Source organism: Delphinapterus leucas, chromosome 8 (assembly GCF_059928025.1).
Source record: "Delphinapterus leucas isolate spDelLeu-1000000601 "Yukka" chromosome 8, BTC_Dleu_Yukka2, whole genome shotgun sequence".
NCBI classification, from domain to species: Eukaryota; Metazoa; Chordata; class Mammalia; order Artiodactyla; family Monodontidae; genus Delphinapterus; species Delphinapterus leucas.
In genome coordinates this window covers 86017258-86041077 of record NC_143136.1, presented here as the reverse complement: position 1 = coordinate 86041077, position 23820 = coordinate 86017258, and the positions used below count along the sequence as shown (strand labels likewise).

General features: G+C 35.4%; 1 protein-coding gene across 10 annotated transcripts in view; it reads right to left on the bottom strand.

Annotated features, from left to right (window-relative positions):
• The window catches only part of QTMAN (queuosine-tRNA mannosyltransferase), a 451841-nt gene that overhangs the window by 320934 nt on the left and 107087 nt on the right, over positions 1–23820 (bottom strand). The window contains exon 2 of one of the 10 annotated variants that reach the window (XM_089916861.1): positions 11920–15842. The exons of the other annotated variants lie outside the window; for them this stretch is intronic. Within the exon in view, the coding sequence (XP_089772987.1) occupies positions 11920–11921 (2 nt within the window). The 5' untranslated portion in view covers positions 11922–15842. The remainder of the gene's footprint in view (positions 1–11919; positions 15843–23820) is intronic. 10 annotated transcript variants of the gene reach the window in all.

The following is a 23820-nucleotide window of genomic DNA, read 5'->3' as shown; positions in this document are numbered from 1 at the left end:
CTAGTATCTGGTACATGTGGTTTTTTTTTTTTTTTTTCCTTCCCCACTTCAGTAGCTATTCATTGGCCCACTACTATGCAATTTCTGTAATAGTTGTCCGACAGCATTTATTGATCATTTTTTAAATAAAATACAAGCTTTCTTTTACAGGACAAGGGGACAAGTAATCAATGCCTTTAATTTAATTTTGACTAAATTTATCTCTGTATGGTTAGAAAATTAATGTCATCAAAATCTATTATTGTCACAATAAATAATTACATTGGCAGCATGATGTAATACTAAGATCTAAAACACTGAATTTTCTAAGAGTAACATATATATGGTTATTCATCACAGCACTTCAGCCCTATTTTCCCAAAGTAACCTTCTTATATTCCATGGCCAGATTTGCTAAGAAATTCACATCTTGCATGTATGGACATCTTGAGGAATCCTTTTTTAACAGGAAATCCTGGCAACACCCCTTCCCCTCCCCACTCCACTTGGTAGCCTGACTCCAGCACAAGCTCATCTGGTTCGACTAAAATCATTGCATTATTTGGCAGTGGTTTCTTCATACGTGGCGCTTGGAGCTCATTGAAGCTCAAACAGTACAGGAAATGCAAATCATGCAAACCACCCTCATGATGGCGACGTATAGCAGCGTGATTGAGCGGCAGTACGCACGACTCATGGGCTGACCACATGAAAGGAGCCATTTAAAGACCAGATGAGCAAAAGCTGGGATAAGTTAGAGAGTATGTGTGAGCTTAAAAGCTGGCAGAATAGCATCCTTATTTAAAATAGAAGGGGGTTTTTATTATTATTTTTTATTAATAACACCTGCCCAAGTTCTTTAAATTGAAGGAAGTTTACAGAGGTAGAGTGAGTATACTGCACTAAGTAGTCCAATCTTTCTTTTTTTAAATCCCAGGTATGGTAGAAGAGTGGAGTACTTTCCATCAATTTTTCACAGGATTTTCTACAGTTGTTAACAATTATTGGAAATGTTTTTTCACTGAACTTTAAAAAAAAAGATAATTTCGCAATGCCCCACATTATCTGCTCATAATTCCTAGTGTCAGTTTAATTGCCACATGTTAATAAAATTAGTTCCTCCAACAAAAAATAAAGAGCTATAATTCTCAGGAATTCTTCAACAAAAGCCTTAGGAGCAATACAGAATTTGCTATTAAGAGAATATTTGAACAAGGCTAATACAGTAATTAGAACAGAAAAATGGCTACAGGAAGTTCTTTTCTTTTTTGGAACTGATTGTTTTTTAGATGTTTCTAATTTACCACCAAGTAAAGAAAATGTGACTATTAAGAGAATAAATGCAATAACTTAAAATAATTAAAAGAAACATTCAATTTTATATGTTTGTTTAAAATCTTAAATTATTTTCCAAAGCCCTTTAAGTAGGCTATGTCATTTGCATACAGACTTAAAAGCACCAAGAATTCCATTAAAGCACTGGCTCCCTTAACCCCTTATACCTATAGCTACAAGCTTAAATAAGGGAATGAATAAGTTAGAAGTTTAAATAAAGTGGGGAAAAAGGCCAATGCTTCTGGTCTAGGAATCAGAAAACCTAAGTATAAATAGCCATATGATACTGAACTAATCATTTTGAAACTTGAATTTCTCATATTCAAGAATGACGCTATCACCAGCCTTCCTGACAGCTTCAGAGTTTCATTTGAAAGATGGGGTGATACAGTATGTGAGAAAATTGTACAGTGCTAAACAAACATAAAGAAGTACTCTACGAACTTTCCTGGTGGTGCAGTGGTTAAGAATCCGCCTGCCAATGCAGGGGACACAGGTTTGATCCCTGGTCCGGGAAGATCCCACATGCTGTGGAACAACTAAGCCCGTGTGCCACAACTACTGAGCCTGCACTCTAGAGCCCGCGAGCCACAACTACTGAAGTCCTCACGCCGAGAGCCCATGCTCTGTAACAAGAGAAGCCACCACAATGCAAAGCCCGCGCACCGCAACAAAGAGTAGCCCCTGCTAGCCGCAACTAGAGAAAGCCCACGCACAGCAACAAAGACCCAACGCAGCCAAAAATAAATAAAATAAATAAAAAATTTTAACATCTTTATTGGAGTATAATTGCTTTACATTGTTGTGTTAGTTGCTGCTGTATAACAAAGTGAATCAGCTACACGTATACATATGTCACCATATCCCCTCCCTCTTGCATCTCCCTCCCACCCTCCCTATCCCACCCCTCTAGGTGGTCACAAAGCACCAAGCTGATCTCCCTGTGCTATGTGGCTTCCCACTAGCAATTAATTAAAAAAAAAAAAGAAAAAGAAGAAGTACTCTATTATTTATGAGGCACTCACATTGTGCCAGGTACTATGTTGGGCTCCTTACATACATTATCTCATTTGGTTTAATTTCATCTTCACAATACCACTTCATTATTATTAGTCCCATTTTAAGAGATAAGAAAATTGAGGCTCACAAAAGTTAAGCAATTTCCCAGAAATGGTAGGGCTAATAAACAGCAACACTGAGGGTAAATATATTAGGCCATACATGGTTCTGTATTGATATGTTTCATAATCATCCACTGGGGGTCCACATAACTCTTGATTAGTTGTTATTTTAAAGAGAAAATCAATGCTGACACCCTACAAAGTAGAATCAAGTAATGCAGAATTTCTCTAACTTTTCCATCAGACACACAGCTAGATACCTGGTATTTCGAATTGGCTCATATTATTCCATCATGTCCACTTCTTCCTTAATTTATCCGAAACAAAGGCAATGGCTACCTTGTTTGACGACCAGAAAGAGTGCTAATAACCATTCTCCCCTGAAGTCACCAGAGCCACTGCCTTGAAATTTTAAACACTGGTTGGTGTTAAGAAATTCTGACTGGGTGCAACAAGAATAGGCAGCTTTAAAGACTTTCTGATTGCCAACTGAACTGTCTTCCCTTCCAAGCCAAGGAAAGCCACTTGTATGTACAGCCACTTATAATAAGCAAGACTTAATTGTTTTTTGTTTTCAGAGAGTTTGTAAAAGCCCATGGGAGAAAAGAGGTTAGATTATATTTTAATATTTAAAATAAAGTAAAACAAAAACCTATGAGCTTATAATTGCTTATATTTGTCAAAAGAGAAGACTGTAGACAAAAGAAAGATGTTGGTGGAAAATAACATATAGTTATATACAAGTTGCAGGTAGGCAGCATAATTTTGCCAGAGCAACCAATAAAGGAGAAAAGTCAGTCAAAGCACCTATTCAACAGGATATTCAGATCAGTTGAGACAGGATGCTCATTCACAGCTAGAAAATCCATCAACTGCCCTAAGCCATGCCAAAACCCAGAAGAGGATGAATCAATAAAGCTGGGAGGAGTGCTGAATTATTCCTTCTACCCTCAGCTGTTAGAAGGCATCAAGGATCCTACTGAAGAAACAAAACCTTGATGCATCTATAGGAAGTTTAATGTATGAATATTATGTTGTAATCTGAAGATCGGAGATTTAAGAAACACCATTTACATCATGTCCTGTTTCATAGGGAACAGATATAAAAACCAGGCACTGACGAGCCATAGGTTCAAGGATTTCAGAGATTGTGATGGTAGCGGGTAGAAGTCTCTCCTTGTAAAATAAATTTAAAGTTGCTTTCTGAAGAGGAAGCACTGAAGTGGACTGAGTCAAGAAGCAAAGTATGAAAACAAGTGGATCTGAAAAAAAATGAAGTTTCCAGGTAAGACCAAACTAGTAAGTGGATCTGCGTGGGTTTTGTTTTCATTTTGTTTTGAAGGAGGAGGGCAGAGTTCATTCCTCTTCAAATGCCCCACGACAATTCTTAACAATCCCACTGTCAGACTTTCCAGCTGGAAAACAAACCTGAATCTGCATCTCTTGTTTGAGCCTGTTTTTCTCCATTTGCCTTCAGTAGCAAGAGAACATTACTGATTCATTAAATCATCCCTTACCTTTGCCTCTAAATTATTTCCAATTCTTCCAGTATTTATTTTCCAGCCTGTTATTGATTTTCATCAGTAACAAGACTATCAATGAAAACAGAGGACTATTTTCATTGATAGTTCTCTAGGTGCTATCAAATTTGCCACATTAGGTTTACATTATAGAATTCAATACTAAACACTCAGGACCCACCCAGAAATGTCATCACCTACCCCTTGTTTTCGACAGCTCACTTAACCTTTCCAGACCTCTGTTTCCTCAGCTGTAAAATGACAGCAGTTTGATTAGAAGAGCTTTAAAGTCTTAACTATGTTAATATCTGTCATATTATCTCAATGTCAGGCATTAATATCTAAAAACACTAATTAGTAAGAAAAAAAGTAGTATCACAAAAGACTCTATAACGGTAGGCAAATAATTAACATTTTGTCCATAGTACCCCGTGGACAACTACCTATGTGATTATAGTTAAGTCACTGAAACTTTTTTGTTGCTTTTACCAACAAACTGAAGATAATACATCACACTTTCTTATGGAGGGAATGGACCATATAATTTCTTACTTCAATGGTTCCAGAATGAATGACTATATTATGGCTTATTATATGTACATGATGGTACCAGGCAGTCCTTTATTTAACAAAAATTTACTAAAAGCCCAGACTGTAACAGGCACCATATGACATAGTGAATTCAAGGATGCTGGTGTAGTGGGTTGAACTGTGTTTTCCAAAAAGATATTCAAGTCCTAACCCCTGGTATTCAAGTTAAGATGAGGTCACACTAGATTAGTACGGGCTCTACAGTCAATGACTTCTGTCCTTATAAAAAGGGGAAGGGACACAAAGAGATATACACAGGGAAGAAGGTTATGTGACAACAGAGGCAAAGATTGGAGTGATGCACCTACAAGCCAAAGAAATGCCCAAGATTGCGGGGAGCCACCAGAAGCTAGGCAGAGGCAAGAAAGGATTCTTCCCTAGACCTTTCAGAGGAAGCAAGTCTTGCCAACACTGATTTTGGACTTCTAGCCTCAACAACTGTGACAGAATAAATTCTGTTGTTACAGAAACCTTAAGAAATTAATATAGTTGGTCACATCAGTACAATAAGAGATAGCCAGGCAAATAAAAAAAGTTATTAAAAGAATTCCAAGAAATATGTTATTTTAGTGAAACCAAAGGACTGGTAACACCTAATATTTTTAAAAAATTTAAGCTTTCATGACATTGAAAAGTAGTGCTTTTGAACAGGATAAACTACAGGCTACTATCATAACCAACTCTAATTTACTAATTTGATTTTTGAAAACAGACAAATCATTTGACTTCTGAACATGTCAGTTTCCTTTCCTAGAAAGTAAGATTTGACATACATATTAATCTACCACACAAGAGTGAAAAGAAAATTAATGACATTATGCTGAATACTTCTGTAAATGGTAAATGTCATAATTATACATATATGTACACACAGAGATAGAAACGTAGATGATTTAGGGGTACGTAAGGTATGGATATGGACTGAGGGTTATAAACTTTATAACACTGCAAGAATTATTACATCCTGTCTCTGTCCCAACTACAGACCAAGCGAAATCAACTATTCAAAACAAAAAAAATTTTCTATTTAAATTGCTCAAGTAGTGAAAATAAAAAAAGTGTAAAACAGCAGCATTCCTAAAAAAAAATTTTGTGCTCTGATTAAAAAATAATTAAAATTACTAATACAAAACAACAATCTGTCCAATTAGTGTTTTCTTTAATTAGCAAGAACATTTAACCTCTTCAATAAGCTTTTATGTGGACAGAATGCTTCATACTACTATAATTATCCCTTAAAAGTAACAAAATAAAAAGAAAGGAAATACCCAGCAAGTGAAACAAAGCTAAGAGAATTACTGAGTTATATTTATACTTAAAATCTTGAACTGGTGAAGATAAAGTATAATAGATAATACTATTATTTGTACTAAGCCCAGACAGTATATTTTAGACCAGCATTCCCACCCCCGGTTGCACTTTAGAAAGACTTGCAGGATATTTAAATATAAATGTTGATGCCCAGGGCCCCTCTACAGACAGGGCTGCCCCCGCATGGCAGTGCAGGCTTTGTTCTCACAACTCCAGAGGGCACTATTTATACACTGCAATGCAACCTGTAAGATGTAGGAATAAAAAGTTAAGTGAGTACAAAGCATTAAAGATACTAAGTGAGCCACTAAATCAACACCAACTAATCATTTCTCAAATAAGAAGCACCAGACTTCAGCTCTCTGGGCAAAAAGGAAGCTTCTACTGGGCAGCCATTTAGTACATAGCATCCTGAGCATGCTCTGGGCCCTGGGAAATTGCTTTCTCTCCTCTTTATCACATAAGAGGGTCCTGTTTTACAGTAAATATAGTATTTTAAGGTTAAGAAATATTTAATGATACTGAGTAATTACTTAGGATTTATTAGGGTGATAATGGTATCACCCTACAGTGATGTTTTATTTTTAAGAGATTTTATCATTTAGAGATACACAATGAAATATGTAGGCCTATAAATGGAATGTCTGGAGTTTGCTTCAATAAAATGTGGAGTGGGAGACTTCCCTGGCAGTCCGAGTGGTTACGACTCTGTGCTTCCAATGCAGGGGACATGGGTTCGATCCCTGGTTGGGGAACTAAGATCCCACATGCTGTGCAGCTCATCCAAAAAAAAAAATATATATATATATATATGAAGTGGGAAAGAGCTAGGCGGAGTTCAGATAGAACCAGATTGGCCGTTTATTTATAATTGTTAAAGGGTAAATAGGTTCATTATCTATTCCCTCTACTTTTGTATATGTTTAAATTTTTCCATAATGTGGCCACTCATTCAAATCAAATATAGGAAATGCAATGTGCCTATAGTAAGCAAATTATCTTGACTAAAATGGAGAGTATACTTAAGATGGATAGTATCATCACAAGGAAAGGACCAGGCAATCATTCCTTAACGATACGAGTAAGAATTTGTTTGTTGGAAAAATAACTGGCAGTCAAACAAAAGGTTTACAACAAGACATAGGACAGTGCTATAATTTAAAAGTAGTGGAAAGCAGAAATGACATCAGGCTACGAAATAATAACTAATCAGAGTAACCTAAAAGATGTCAAGGTTTCTGCCCCTCAAGCTGAGGTCAAAATTAATGCCAAGAAAGAGAGAGTGGTTAAAGGAATCAAAAGCAAGAAAGGGCTGAGAGAAGTAGGGGGAAAAAATATTAAATTTGCCACTGAGAATGCCACTGATAACAATCCTAATTTACTCCAGTTAAGTGATAAATAGATGATTATAAAAGGCAGAAAACACAGAAATATAGTACAGTTGACTCTTGAACAACACGAGTTCGAATTGCATGGGCCCACTTATAAGTGAATTATTTTTCAATAAATATGTACAAAAATAAGTAATACTCGATCCTCGGTTAGCTGAATCCTTGGATGTGGAACTGCAGATATGGAGGGCCAACTGTAAAGTTATCTCAGATTTTCAAGTTGCAGGGGGTAACCCCGAGTTGTTAAGGGTCAACTGCATATTGAACTGAATTGAAAGATATTCAGGGTTTTCTTTGACAAGAAAGACATTTACTAGAGAGCAATGGACAAGAGGATGGTCAAATTGACGACATTTCCAAAAACTAGACAATGATAAAAGTAAAGTTTTTAGTGATGTGGAAGGAATATGGTAAATAATTAAAATACAAAGAGGAAGAGTTAGGAGGGTAGCCTTCTATGGAATGGCTAAAAATGCTCAAAAGGGCTACAAAGGTCAAGCAATACTAACTGAAAACAACAGTGATAAACTATTTCTAGAAAGTAAACCATGTAAACTGGCATCACCGCCAAGTGAACAGGTAAACCTCCAGGGGTTATAAATCAGTATTGTTCCTCCACTGTTCTCTTCTGTCATCATAATCTGTACACTTCCAAAAAGGTCCTGGGTTTTAACAGCTTATAGGAAGGTCATGTCTAATGAAACCTTTTTTCCGCATTGCATTTGTATTCCCCCCAACTTAAGTTTTCCTGCTAATAAACTAAATACCAGTAACCATTTTCTGCATATTGCCACTGTATCCTGGTAAAAGGAAAGTCTCAGTATTTCCATTTTATAGCTTCTATTTATCCTTTTAAGTTCTGCCTCATGTGCTTCAAACTCATTACAGCTACATCTTTTGCTACTTGAAAAAGAATCCAAAAGAGAAAAGTGAAAACCACTAAAACAGCCACCTTCTCCACTGTACTAAACAGGTAATTATATAACAAGCACGAAGTATTTCAACTAAAGTAAAGTACTGTACTCATAAAACATTTTAAAAACTATTGAGCAGCTATTACATGCAGGGCAGTATAATGGGTAGAGCAAGGAAGAAAGAAGAAGAAGAAAATAGGATGTATAACCTTGCAAAGCATGTAAAGCAACTGCTAAATAATGTCTTACACGCTACAAATCCAGCTAGCATTGTTTTTCTATGTATCTCTTATCAGTAAATAAATACAACTGGAATATTGCACATAGCAAAGATTATATATCTTATGAAATTTATTGATATTTCTTAGTATTATTTATTCATTCATCCAACAAATATTTACTGAACACTAAGAGAATTAGACCTTGGGAATAGTTGTGAAAATAGACAAAGCCTCTGCCCTCAGGGAACTTAGAAATAATAATAAAATATTTCCTGCGCAAATTTATGATGACCTTTGCTTATAAAACTTCAAGAAATGGGCAATATTAAATATCATAAGACACCAAAATAACCCTAACACATTTGCTTTTGAATTTCAGCTGCTCAAAACTCCATGAGTTAATTATCTGTTACTTTACAAATTTTTTTGTTTTTCCTCTCATCCACTGATCCACTCACAGAATGACCACTTCCTCGCTATTATTAATTCTGTCCAAGTGTAACTGAACAGGTAACACTGCTTAGCAGTGACAAAAAGTAAAACATTATTAATAGCCATTCAGAATTGTTTGTTACTTAATGAGCTGCTCTGTAAAATACTGAAGGTGAAAGGCAAAAGAAATGGATGAAAGAAGATTTAGAATGGTCTGGAAGGGGGTAGGTGGGGAGCAGAATTTGAGTAGTTAAGAGTGTTTAGCTTTGCTTAACTCTTTACAGGTATAAGAAATAACCTAAATAGAATGTCTAAAACAAGGAAGGAAATCAAATGAGGTTAGGTCTCTCTCTCTCTGCAACAAGCTGGGCAAATGTATTTCTCCAATTCACCTGAAGTATATTTTATCTTCAGCCCCAATTAGCAAAGGCAGAAGTGTATTCAGAGGTTTTTGAAAGAAATAAAGAAGGCCTATTTCTACAGACAAAAAAAAAAAAAAAAAAGCAAAATTAATATACATAAGGTCTCTTCAAAAATTTTACCTACTAATAAAAAGCTTTCAAGCACATTTATAACAAGTTTTAAAGATATATTCCAGCTAAATAATCTGTACTAATGTGGTGGCCAGTGACACAGCTGACCTGAAATGGCCATTTCTATTGTGAACAAGAAAAGAAACTTGGTATGTTTACTAGAATTCGTATCAACTCGAAGAAAATATATTTGAACATTTATTTCCATTTAACAAATATTTTTGGCAGTTAGGATTTTCAGCTGTTATTCTTTCATTAAAATTAAAGTGAGACATTTCTACATGTTCAGACATTCACATAATTCTTTTCTTTGGGGTTTAAACAAAGAGATGATACTGTACATGTGAAATAACTACTTTGTGTTAGAAAATTACAGTCATTTTATCATAGGTATGAAGTGCTGCTTTTCTTTAAAAAACAAAATAGCAACAGGTCTTGTCAAAACCTTCAGATCCATGAGACAAATGTACACCTTTTTTCCTCTTTAATACTTTATTTAGTCTTTACTAGGTAAGGATGCAATTTAGCCACCCTCCATTTTACTTTTTTCATAAACACAGCATTTTTTTTACACACTTTCAAATCAAGTACCTAGGAAAGTACCTTACAAAATAGGAGTCATTACACAAATGTTAGTTGAAGAAAATGAATAAACTGTGAATTATTCACTTTTTCTAATTACAGAAATATAAATATGACCACTATTCTAATTCCTTATTACTACCCACTATTTATTAAATTATTTATTAAATAATAAAATAATTATTTAATTATTGCTGTTTAACTATAACTCAAAAGTGATATCAGAACTGAAATAAGTTAAACAGAAACCAAAAATCTGTGAATGACATCCACATTATCATTTCTTCTGATCACTATGAACCACATGTACTGAAGAACAAACATAGCAGCATATTGTAGCTGTGGGCCAAACACTCTTTAAACATTGTTTTTTTATTTAAGTATTAATTCCATGCCATCTCTTCTATTTACATTTTAAAAGAGAAACTAAAGGCTAGAAATTAATAACCTAAAAATAAAAATCTCAGAGCAAATGAGTTACATAGAAGAAGAGCACAAATTCTAACTTCACGATAGCATCTTACTCTTCAGTTTACAAAATATTCTTCGAACATTATTATCTCATTTGATCCTCATAACAAACCCTGAAGATAAATGGGCAGGGTATTATTTTTTCTTTTCACCATTTTGCAGATGAAGATACAAAAGAATGGTGATCTGCCCTTAGAGTCTGAGTGGCTAAACTGGGCCTTGAATTCAGCTCCTCTGGCTTCCAGTCCAGTGCTCTCTCCTGCTCCCTCACAGCTACTATCTAACAATACATCTAATAGGTACAAAGAGAAAATCAAAACCCATCATTAGGGATGCCCAAACATTGAAGGAATTCACATTGTGTGGCTAATATTTGTAAGTCAGGATTAGTCAATATCTATGTGTCTAATCTGTGGTTTGGAACTGCGAACAAATACCACATTAGTCAGCAAGACAAAATAAGTGAGAGAACAACTGACACTCCATGTCTATGAAAAAAGAAGTCATTCTTGGTTTGATGTGCTTACCAGCTGGAAAAAAAAAACAAAAAACTGTATGACAAATTGAAAAGTAAAACAGAAATGAAAATGAATGCTGATGAGTTCAAACCGAATATTCTAAATTGCAAATGTGGAAATACTGATTCAAATGGCACCATGTCATTAAACTCTATTAGAAGGAAGGCTTCAGGTGACTCATACAAATCTGGAGAGAAGGGATTTCCCTGTCACTGCCCCCCCATTTAAAAATGTAAAACAAAAATACCAAACAAAACCAGGTTGCAATATTACTTTAGAGGTTTTCTACAATTTTTCTAAAACCTAAGACATACCAAGTTTATAACTACTGATGCTCATCTAAAGCCCAAATCCTTAATAACAGAAATACTAACTTTTTTGCTGTAATATAGAACAGGTCATAACAGAATGTAAATATCCTGAATTCTCCAAGTTTTGATATAATCAATATCTTAAGGGTTTATCACCAAAACTGACAATATGCATTAGAAATCCTAGAACATAATAGTTTCTGGGGCCAGAGCAGGCTGAAGGATGCAACAGCCAAAAAGAAAACCCTGTTCATCAAAACTTTCTTTTTCAGTAATTCTAAGAGGCTGGTGCTCACCACAACTCCTCTCAGATTTAGACATCTAATTAGAAACTGCATTTTTAATACTAGTTAATACATGTAAAACATATGCATGTTGAACATATTAAAGGACAAAAGTTTTCTGGGAGCTTTTTTCCATGGAAAAAAAAAATAAAGAAAACTCAACAGTGTTCAAGTGGACCACTACCATCAGCCAGCATTTTATCTAAAATAAAACTGATTGAAAGAAGGCAAATATAAAGATCATATTTCCAGAGGCCTGAATGTTTTTCAGGTACTTCAAATCTAAAACTGCCACTGTTTCTCCTTCTTGTGTGAATATGTATGTGTGTCTTCTTTTTTCTACTCCCAGTTCTAAATACCAAAATCAGACAAAAAAAAAAGATTACTCACATAAACTCTACTTACATACTAAATACTCAATACTCCAATTTCAGAGCCAGTAAGTCCTCGATTCTTAACCTCTGCTTCTCTTACTTCTCTTACATTTTTCAAAAAATACTGCAAATAAAATATAAATTTCATTAAATATTTTTGAACACTTAGAAAAAAAAAATACTACTACTACGAAAATGACTGCATAGTCCTCCTAATCACTCTTTATGAGCCCCTGAGTCATAATCTCTTCGTTTCCACCAATTGCAAGAGTCAAGGATTCCTAAACCTTTGTAATAATGGCACTGTGCTATTACTTGAATTCCTGGCAGCAATCTTCTTATAAAATGGTATGGAAAAGTATTTTTTCAATAAGAGCGAGTTGATGTTTTTCTGTTTTAAATATCTCCTTTGAGAAAATTGAAGACACTAAGCAATGCTATAAAATGAAAGCTAAGAATCACTACCTCTGAATGAGAAACTCTACAATACAAATGCTACATACACACAGACACACACAATATACAAATAACATAAGCCTTTAATATAACTGGATTTCATGAAATTTTTTTCATTTTATTTAAGCTTATGATTGAGTCAAAATAAAACCAGTGACAAAAACTAGTTCACATTCTTAGCCACTTTCATTTTCTGAAAATCACCAAAACAGTTCATATACAAATAAATATCTGAATCAACACTGGATACACACTGAAACAAACCATGGGCTAAAAATCCCCTATACTTCAGCTCTATTCCTATAGGGAAAGACAGGTTACCAAGTGTGGGGAATTTCCCTAGAAACATATTAGTATCTGATGGCTTTAGAAAGGCTGATTCAAGTGAACATTGTGCAAAGAGTACTGGAAAAAAAAATAATAAAAGGAATAGAACTATATCCAAGAGAAGAAACTCAGTTCCTAAAGTGCACTACCTTATTTACTCTTTTATCATTTGTGTCTGGCACACAGTGTGTGTTCTTCAAACGTGTGCCTTACCAGTCCAGACCACTGAGGAAGAGACTGGCTTTTCTGAACTGAATACTAAGTAGAGTGGCAACCACAAACTTCACTCATTAATTTTTACCTTGGGATCTAGCATAAAACAAGAACTCTAGAGATGCACTTAATACCTGACTTTTCCCTTTTTTTGAGAGGGGAGTGCTAAGTTTGAGAAGTTAATACTAAGTAATGAATCACTTATTATGTGTATATTTGGGTAATATGTACATATACACACATATACATGTATACATAATATATATTATAAATTTTATTTACACAGAGAAAAGAGGCAGTGTTAGATTAATTCTTTAAAGAAAAGGAAGTTTTGCTACAGTGAAGTATGTGGAGTAACTTAAAATGCTGCCAAAGTAAACCCACTGATCCAATTTAATGAGTGAATATGAATGATTTACAATCGGCATAGCTATTTTTAAAATAATTATAACTACTAAAGTAATTTAACTGTGATCTCTCTGCTTCTGCCTAAATTAATTTGTATACCAAATTCTTTTTTCATAGACAGGATAAGGGTAACTTTCAATTCAGCTCCTAGACAAATTTTACAACTAGTGAAATGCAAACAACATAAATTTCATTCATATTGCTAATTCCTTTACCATCTACCATTCCTACTATCATTATTCTCATTCAGAATCTCACTATTTCTATATGAGATGTTAAGAATCCAATGGCCACCTCTACTCTCATCCATGGTCTCCATCCTGTATTGCTGTAATACTTGTCCTGTGCAGTTTTCCTTACCTCACTCCCACGTTTGACTGCAATACTCACCGTGTTTTACCTGCAAAACATTGTTCAAATCAAAGCAGTGCAATTTCAAATAACAGCAGTGCAATTTTCCTTTTGCTCTCTTGCACTCGGTTCACAAGGTTTGGATGAGGTCGACCCCAAAGTGGCCATGTGACCCTGGACTGGCCAATTATGACATTAGATGCCTTTTGTCACAGTAATAAGTTCAAAGACCATAAGATTTTTTTTTAAAAAGTGCTTTCACTCAATCTGGGACTTTGGCTACAACTGCCAAGAGTGGTATACTCTTTCAGATAGGGTAACTAAGCTGGTGAGATATAGACTTAGCTCTGGGAGAGATCCATTTGGAGAGAGCCAAACCAGAGGAAAGCAGAGTCAAGAAAACAAGAGGCCTAATCACTGGATCCAGCTTTGCCTGGAGTCAACCACTCTAGGACTTTCAGTTATATGAGCCAATACATTTTCCCTTATGTTTAACTGATTTTGAATTGGGGTCTATCATGTGCAACTAATAGGGTCCTGAGTAATAGAGCCATCAAAGGATACTCATAACCTAAAGCAAAAGCTCCCTAAATTCTTAACCTTGAATTCAAGAATGTTCATGAACTAGACAAAATCCGCCTTATCCTCCCAACCTGATGTTCTACAACTCCTCCTAACTCAGAATATGTTTGTGCTAAACCAAGATTTTAGGGATTTCCAAACATTTCCCAATTTTCCTGCATTAATACCTTTGTTCACAACACTTCCTTCTTCTACAGCACTCTTCCACTTCACCTCTATCTATTAAAATCTCTAACATCTTCTCAGGAGGTCTACCTCAGAATTTCCTGAATGAGGATTAAACTCCCTCCTCTGTACTTCTTTAGTGAATGCTACCCTCTTTGCAGTCCTGACTCTTCTGTGTGAGGTCTATAGTAACATATTCAGTATTCAGTGTACATGTCTTATGTTCCATGCCCTATAGAGACAGATAGCTAACACAAAGGTCAAGCACCTTCTCTTTGAAAAGGCAGATATAATCATGACATTCTGAGGCTGGAACAGAAGATCCAATCAAATAAGTCATATCAGAACAACTTAAAAGATATAAGCACTACTGGAAAGAATTATTGCTCAAAAGTCTCTTAACTCTATAAATAAAAGTAAATATTCAAGAAGACACACAAACAAGATAAGGAAATAATTTCTGTATTAAATGAAGCAGTGGTTGATAACAAAGTTGAATGAGAGACAGAACAAATTTGTCTTTTGTGTTAGAATTCTTTAAATCTTGATCTTGATTTTAATTCCTTGTTTAAGACATCATAGAACTCAGTAGAAGAAACCAAAACCTTTAGTTACAGATGAAAAAAATAAGACTCTAAGGTTAAAAAACATGACTTTTCCAAGGCCAAACAACTAATTGATGGCAGAGTTGGGATTAGAACCTAGAACTGCTGATTCCCCTACTACAGTATATTGCTTCTTTCCAACATGAGTGATTTATATTTTTTATAAACTCCTTTATGTATATGTACATTTAAATATATTTTATTGAAGAGTATCTGAAGATGCATTCTTGGACAGAGTCTAGACCAGAGGCTACAAACACAAAGGCCTAAATGGACCAGTTAAGTAACATAAATACAGAAGCAGGTCAGTATAAAACAATGGCAACTAGTTGTATTTGTGACCAAAGCAAAGAATGTCTATCTGTCTTAAAAGCAGTAAAAATTAAAAATGCTTAAATAATTGCAGCGGCCAAGCTAAATACTTCTTCGGGACAAATTCTTATCTCTCATTTATCCTATAGCTTCCACACCATATATTAAAAGGCCACTCTTCATGGGTGGCTATTGCCAAATCTAAAAAGCCTTAAACATAATCATGTGAAATTTTACAAAATTATCTCACACATATGCTAGATTCTACAAAGTTTCCTGAACTAAGAAACATTTTTTTTCCAGAAACAGTTTTATACAGGGGAAATTCCAGAAAAATATATTTTCTATTATCAAAATTTACGTAACAAATGATGACTGATATCATAGTATGATTAATACAACCCATAAGAATAAGTAAGTGTATAAGGAATTCTTTAGTTTAATCCCATAATTCTGAGGCCCTTAAATGTCTCTAAGCAGTCTGTGTGCAGAAGAGACGATATCCCTGGACACATGATACTGGTAGTGCTGAGAGCTGAAAAAAATAAGCAAAATTAGCGAAGTCAATTACAACCATATTTTGTTTGTATTTTCAAACCCACAGATATGAAAGCATTCATTCAACCATATTTACTCAACAGCTACTATCTGCTAGGAAGCAAATTAAGTACTGGAGATAAAAATGGTAAACAAGACAAATATGGCCCTTGTCATCACGGAACTCACAGAATAATGAAAAAAGAAAAAAATCAAATAAAATAATTACAAATTATATGCAATGTAATTAATATACATTAATTTAGGATGCTGAAATAGAGGGCTTGTTTTAGATAGGCTGATCAGGGAAGGCCTCTCTGAGAAGGTGAAGGATGGGAAGAAGTAAGCAAAGGTGTGGGGAGGGGACATGAGTTAGCGTTACCAGCTGAAGGACCAGCAAGAAGCAGCAGCACCTGAAGCAGGAAAGAGCTTGACATTTCAGAGTAAGTGAACAAGGCCAATGCCGCTACTACAGCACATTAGTGAGATGTCAGGGATCAGAGATGAGGTTGCAGAGGCAGGCAGGGCCCTATGAGCCCTATATGTAATCTGGATTTTTACGTACGCAAGGTGAAGTCACTGATGGTTTTTAATCAGGGATTATTTAATCCAAATTACTAGTATAACAACTGGATATACAGGCATTAAATTTTCTTTCAATCAACAGAGTTTACTAAATGCTTACTAAGTGTCAGCACTGTACGTCCACGTTTGTCGATTTTGCCTTTACATCACCAGTGCTCGCATAGGCACTGGCTTTGGACATAAAAGTTCTTAATACATGCTGATGAAGGGGAAAAAAATGGAAATAAGCTTAGAAAAGAACCAAAAGATACCTAGTCTGGTCAAACCATCCCACCCTCCTGCCCTCTCTCAACTACATGTATTCAGTCACCAGGAATTTCTCCTCAAAAGGGAGTGTTAAATTTTGATGATCAGCATGAGATGGTGAACAAAGAGAAACATAGGAAAGACTGCTTACAGGAAAAAATTTACTAAAATATAGGATTATGTTCTTCAGAAAGACAGAAGAATGAAAGGGACATGTATGCTCTTTTGTAAGCACAAGACCTGATTCAGCTCCCGCCTTCTGCCTGCAGTTATCTTTGTGGGCTGGCTGGTCAGGAGGCCAGCAGGTCCATCATGTGAAAGAACCAGAGTGTAAACAAAGAAGAGTTGCACAAGAATTGGCCATTTAGTAAACAGGACAATGTGTCCAAAGATGGTTAGGAGGCCAAATCTGATCCCAAGGAAATAGGTGAGCATGAAAGCTTCCCTAAGAGGGGAGGCTTAAGAGAAGGGAAAGGTACCAGAGTATCTGCACCATAGCTTTAGAAGCCCTGAATACAGGATGTCAGACACTCAGACCTGTGCACACCCTATACAGCTCCCAAAGCAAACATATTTCATTGACTAAGACCTTAATAAAAGCAGAAACACTTTCTCAAATAAACAAACAAATGTTGGGAGTGGAAGTGCAATGAAAATACCTAAAACAACTAGATTAGAAGCACTCTAAGATCAGACTCACAGTTTCAATTGTTACGTGAAAAATAAGCATGTGACTTCTAAAAGCAAAATTGTGAAGGTCCTTACTCTAGAGCCAAAGCATTTTTATACAATAGTATGATTTTGCATCCATTTAAGGGTGTTTGGGGTTTTTTTGCTCTTTCCATTTCCTTCATTAAAAATAATGATTTTCTCTCCTCTGTAAAAGTGTAATAAACATCCAGTTTGTCTTTTAAAATACAGTTGTCAAATTTCAAAGGTTAAATATATGGGAGATTTATCCTATAGGTCTTTAAGGTACAGAGTCTGTTCAAAATAATAACTTATATCCTGATGCACTGTTACCTGGGGGCTGTATAGAATCTTAAATGTGAAATTTTCTTTTATTTTTAAAATATGCTAGAAGGAATATTAAAAACATGCACTTGAAGTTCCACTGTTGTGCTTCACTCCTTGGAAGCAGTGGGTTCACAGTGCTTGCTACTAAGTATACAAACACTTTGGAATTAGCAGTTGATGGTGAGAATAAACTATGAACTCCATAACATGAAAAAATTTTTTTCTTGCTACTGGAATACTTTACTTCTTGACAGCACTGAAAAAGAAACACAAAGAAAACTGGAAAAGATAAAGTCTGGAAACCCTCCTTTAGGATGCTTGTGACACAGTTTCCAGTTTTGCAATGAAGGATGTGTTACAGTAATTTAAAAGTTAATCATTCATGTGCATGTGCATGTCTTTGTATATGAGAGGGAAGAAAGTGAGAGAAAAGAGAGATAGGCAGAGAGAGACAGAGAAACAGAGACTGACTGAATGGTTAGTTATTTGGTGTGCAGTATTATACTATTTCTGTGGCATTGGGGTCAGCTACCTTTTCAACATAAAAGTCCAGATGGTTTTATACTGTCAATCAGAGGAGAGTTCACTGAGATGTAATATTGTGAACAAAGCCCTAAGCACTGTACAAATACTGGAAAGCTGCTGTGTGCACTGCCTAGACACAAGAGCAGATCGGTAGAAAAACAAACCAAAAGAGAATCCCACAATTAGGCAGTATAGGATAGGGAAGCTGGCCGGCTGGGCAACGGTGACAAGGAAACTCTCGGCCAGTTCTCATAAATGGAAGAGTCACATATGGGTCAGACTATGGGATGCTGCATCGTACCTAATGATAATATTATTTACGCAGTGTCAGAACATCATCCAAACCCCAAGAACTGTACGCAACTGGTAATGATATAAGGGCAGTGAGCTGGGCAGTACTGGAATGCTGTCTCTAGCCAAGTTCATAAACCAAGTAGAGAACTTCACAGTATAGCAGTTTGAGGGTAATTTGGTAATGGCAGGTACTGAGCACCACAAACAAGAATGTTATTTTCATTCATGAGTTTACCCGAAGATCTTAAAAAAGCATCACATGTAGCATTTCATTTGGATTTAAAGAAAAACCTCAAGAGGAAAATTCAAATGACATGTGACTTCTATCGCTAAAAGTTAAAGAGAAATGTGCTAAGCAAAAATGAAAAAATCACATTCACAAACCTAGAAAGACTCTTGGTTCCCAGATATCAGCCTCCAATAAGTTTCAAGAACTATATCCCTTCTCAAGACCCCAAGAGGCACCACCACCCACTTCTAATAGAGAAATCTAGTAATGTATTTTTTCATCAAGAGGTAGTCGGGCTTAATTTACTTAATTAACCTACTTCAGCAAGCTAATGAGATAGCATAGTGGTTAAAAGCATGGGCTTAAAAAGAACGAACAGTGTATGGCCTTTGCAAGTGGCCAGACTTGAGCTCAAATCACATATCTACTATAACTAGCTGTGTAACCCAGTGCAAGTAAACTGACTCTAAGCCTGAGATTCTACCTCTGCTAAACCAGGAAAACAATATCTAGCTTCCAGGACTGTAGAATGTCTACTACATGGTAAATGTTCAATATGTTAGCTATTATTACTATTATTTAAATCCATCAAATCTTACCTTGGTTATAGAGATGCAAAATGACTGCCCTTTGTATGCCTAACAATACTTCACTTACCTACAAATTCTTAACAAGTCATCACTTACTTTTATATTCCCAACTATGATGCACACTAATATAAAGATGTCTTCATGATTAAGATGGTATTAAATTATTCAGAAAGGTACATTTTAATAAAATGATGTTTTATTACTAAAGTATTATTATATTATTCAGAAAGTTATATCTTTAACAAGAGGTAACAATTCAAAACAAGATATAATTGCGAAGCAAAGTAATTGAATTATTAATTTATAAAAGAATTGTTTGAGAAACCACCACCTTCCTTATTAATTTACCTATATTCACTAGTTTAGCCATATCTTTATTCACAAAGGCTAGCTAAAAACATCAAACATACATAGGTACTTCATATCAGTTAAAAATGTTCACTCTCCCAAAGAAAGTTATGCTTAATGTTCCACAGCAAATAGTTCAATTAAGAACAAAAATAAATAAATAAATCACAGCTTCCCTGAAAGAGAATCTGCTTAATGAAAAGACACAGTCAAGGTACCATTTAAGAAAATGGCAAATCATAACAGAATTATCAACAATCAAATATCACCTTAAGCTTGAATTTCACTTTATACATTACTTGACCCAACTGAACTTTCATTCAATTTATTTTCTATCCAACTATTTGCTTTCCTTGCCCCTCCTTAGACATTTAAAAAAAAAAAAAGGTCAAGGGTTGGGAGTAGGGAAGGGAGATATAATGATAATCAACACCAATTAGGACTAGTATGGCTACAAGAAACAGAAAACCTAAAAAACTAGACACTTGATCTCATGTAACGCAAGTCTGGAAAGAGACAGAGAAGCACTGGTGTAAACCAACCTGCACGAGGACCCAGCCTCTGTCTGTTAATGGCGAGATTTTTAGTTAATGTAACAACAACTTTAATGATTATAGTCCCATTCGGATTTTCTATTTCGAGTGAGGTGTTAGAAGTTATGTTTTTCTAAGAAATTATCCATATTGTCTAAGTTTGCAAATGTATCAACATAAAATTATTAACAGTATTTCCTCCTTTTTATTGATCTGTGTCATATCTGTAGTTATACTTTTTTCACTCCAAAAATGAACTGTGCCTTAAAAAAATAAATAAAGCATGCCTGGATTTATATCTGTTTTATTATTTCAAAATCACTAATTTTAGTTTGTTCATCTCCATTATATACACACACACACACACACACACATATATATGCTTTCAATTTCACTATTTTTTACTCTTTTTATTGTTTCCTTCCCAGTACTCCTCCCAGATTAAAGTAAGAGGAGCCCTGCCCTGGGCCAAGCTTTAGAAGGCACTGCATATCACAATTTAAAAAGACAATAATAAAAATAAATTTATTAAAGATGATGTGGCTACGACTGTCAAGTTAGATGCAACCCACATTGTGATATGCAGTATGTTATGACTCAGTTCTATTTTTTAGTATCCGTTATAATTTCTTCTGTGACCCATGAATTATTTAGAATTATGCTTTTATTTCCTGACTTACAGGGTTTTTGAGGAATCTTTGTTAATGATTTCTCTCCTGTTCACACTTCAGAATGATTTCATCTGAGGGGGCGGAGATCACTGGCGGAGGGCTACTGGGGCCTGCTGCCTGCACTGGCAGAGCAGCTACTCCCCCAGGCAAAAAGGGCTGCAGAGACTGACAGCAGGAAGCTGGCCAGGGCACACAACAAGAGAAAGGTGAGAGGGATATGGGTGGGGCACCAACAACCTCTGCTACACTAATCCCCAGGCAAGTATCTTCATTCATTTCCAATGCACTCTTCCATTGTTTCGTTCTTATAACGTCCTTTCTTGGCACCAAAGATGGCACCAATAACACTCTTTGGCACCTTACTTTTGGTCACTTGTCTTGGAGAGATTCCAATAAGAGGACACAGAAAGCTTCCTAATTCAGGTTAATGCTGCACAGTATTTCATTTCAAGAACATAACATAACTCAGTTAACCAGTCCCCTTTGTGAAAACTACGCAGCCACGGCTTCAAAGCAAGGTGACCACTCTAATTTCCAAATCCCTCTCCAGATCCTCTCTTACTCTGCTCGGCTATGAACTTAAAACGAAATTTATTACGCTTTACAAAACATAGCTAGATGTTTTAGGGACAGAGGGTTTTCAGGGTACTAGGCAGCGATAGCATTCCAGCCTTTCATCAGCCATTTATGGCAGCTCAGGTGTTTTGTCCTCATCTTGTCATCTGCTAGTTATAGACATCATAACCACAGTGAAATGCAGAGAAGGGGAGATGGCTTTCTCTTTTTATAAGTAAAGCACAAAATAAAATTTAAAAAACTTAGTTGGAAGAACCCCCAGAAGTAATCTACTTAAACTGAATTTGCCAGAATCCAGCACTAGCTTCAAGGAAAACTGGGAAAATCTGGCAGAGAACGGAATCATCATGACCGACTTAAGTCCATCAAGCTTCACTCCCAGGGGCTGGGTACTTAGCCACGCCAAAGAAAACTAATTCTGTTAACAAGGAAGAAGGGCTGTTAGGTGGGCAATGATCAGTATCTGCCACAATACCTCAGATGGAATGAAAATATAACAGTAAGCATCTGAGAGTGAAAAAAATGATTTTAAGTAAGAGCGATTCTTTCAGTTCAGTAAAGACATTGCAGAAAGAAAAAAGAACGAAATATCTTTGATGCCTACTCTAGGTATATTTTAAGAAAGTAGAAATGCTTGATGCTGGGACAAATGACTCATACATTTCAGAACATGAAATTTGAGGCCCATCCTCAGAAACATTTTTCTGCATTTTGTGAAGTTTCCAGAAGGCAAGGCTTTAATAAAACCTAATAATTACCAAACTACTTTTGAGAAAAATAAATTGTGGAGCTTTTGTAATCTATAATAAAAGTTAAACAGCTCTAAATGTGAATCATGATGTATTCTTTTCACTGTCAAGATAAAGCAGAATCAAGCTGATTAATTAGGCTGGAGCAATTTATTCTTTTAGTAATAAAATATTACCCAGATAACGAGCTTATAAAAACAATGACTATGTGTACAGATGTTGAAAAAAAATAACCTGTGTACCTACATTCAAGGTCTTTCTTATCAGACACATTCCTACTAGTTCAGAGTAGTTTTTGCATGGCATGCAATATTGGTGCTTAATCATTTTATCTTTATGAATTTTGGTGATTTCATTTGACAAATGTACAAATAGAGTAAGTAAACAGAAATCAAGAACTTTTCATATCTTTAAAAGTCTCCACAGAGATCAGAATTATCTGGTGTAACAAAACGTCATTCTTGCACTTCTATCTAGGGTTGAGTGAACATATTTTTTAACTTCGTATATAAGTTTTCAAGCTGCTGCTGTTTCTTCTAAAAGTATTCAGAAAGGTTATTTGGTAAAGAGTAGATAAGTTATCGTTAGTCAAATATAACTGTAAGTCAGACTGGTGAGGTATATGTTTTAGTGAAGTCTGATTAGATTAATAAGTACCATTAACTGCAGCTTAAATGGCTGAGTCTGAAAGATCACAGATACCACTGTTAGGACCTGGAGGTTATGGCTATCAGAGAGTAAAACTTTATATTTTATGACACCATCTTTCAGAAATCTACCTCCCAAATAAGACTGCTTCAAAAAGCAATGTGATGTTTTACCTCAAATGCTTCAGACCTCAAACGGAGTGGGGAAGCCACGGGCACAGAAGTGTTTGTTTGCATGCTATCCACACACATATATTTGTGATACAAAAATTCCATTCCAAAACACTGCGTAATCAAAATGAAATCTAACAGCAGATACAGAAATGGTTTGTTTCAATGCTCAAATCATTGTAGAAATGTATTATATCATTTGGTATGTATGAATGTATTATATCAAATGGTAATGTTAAATGAAAATGTGCCATAAAGCCAAGGATTACTTGACCTTAAGTAATATAATGCAATTGGTGCTGAGAAAACACAATTAAATGAGATGTGAAAGCAACTATAAACAATCAATTTTAGCACAGCAACAGTGCTAAAATCCTGTTTAGCACTGTTTCAAGGCAACGACTCACTTGTCATTGCCTTGAAAACTTTTGTATTGATACATGCACTGAAATTTCTAATACTACTAGTGAATCCACAATACTCACTTGGTGATTATCAGAATATAAAACATTAAATTATATAAGGAAAAATACACTTTAGATTAGAAAAATACAAAATTCTCAATATGCCCCCAAACAGCTTTTACCTTTATAATCCCAAGCAACATGACTTGAGTGCTCACTGCTGTTCCATCTGACAATCTGAATTCTCAGAGGCGATGCATGGCGTTTATACACCAAATGGGTTATTTTCTGAATCCCCCAAATTACTACTAAGAACAGCAACCTACATTTAAATCTCAAGCTGCTCTCTCCCTTGTCTCTGCCCCACCTTACAACCAGCAGCAGATGGAAA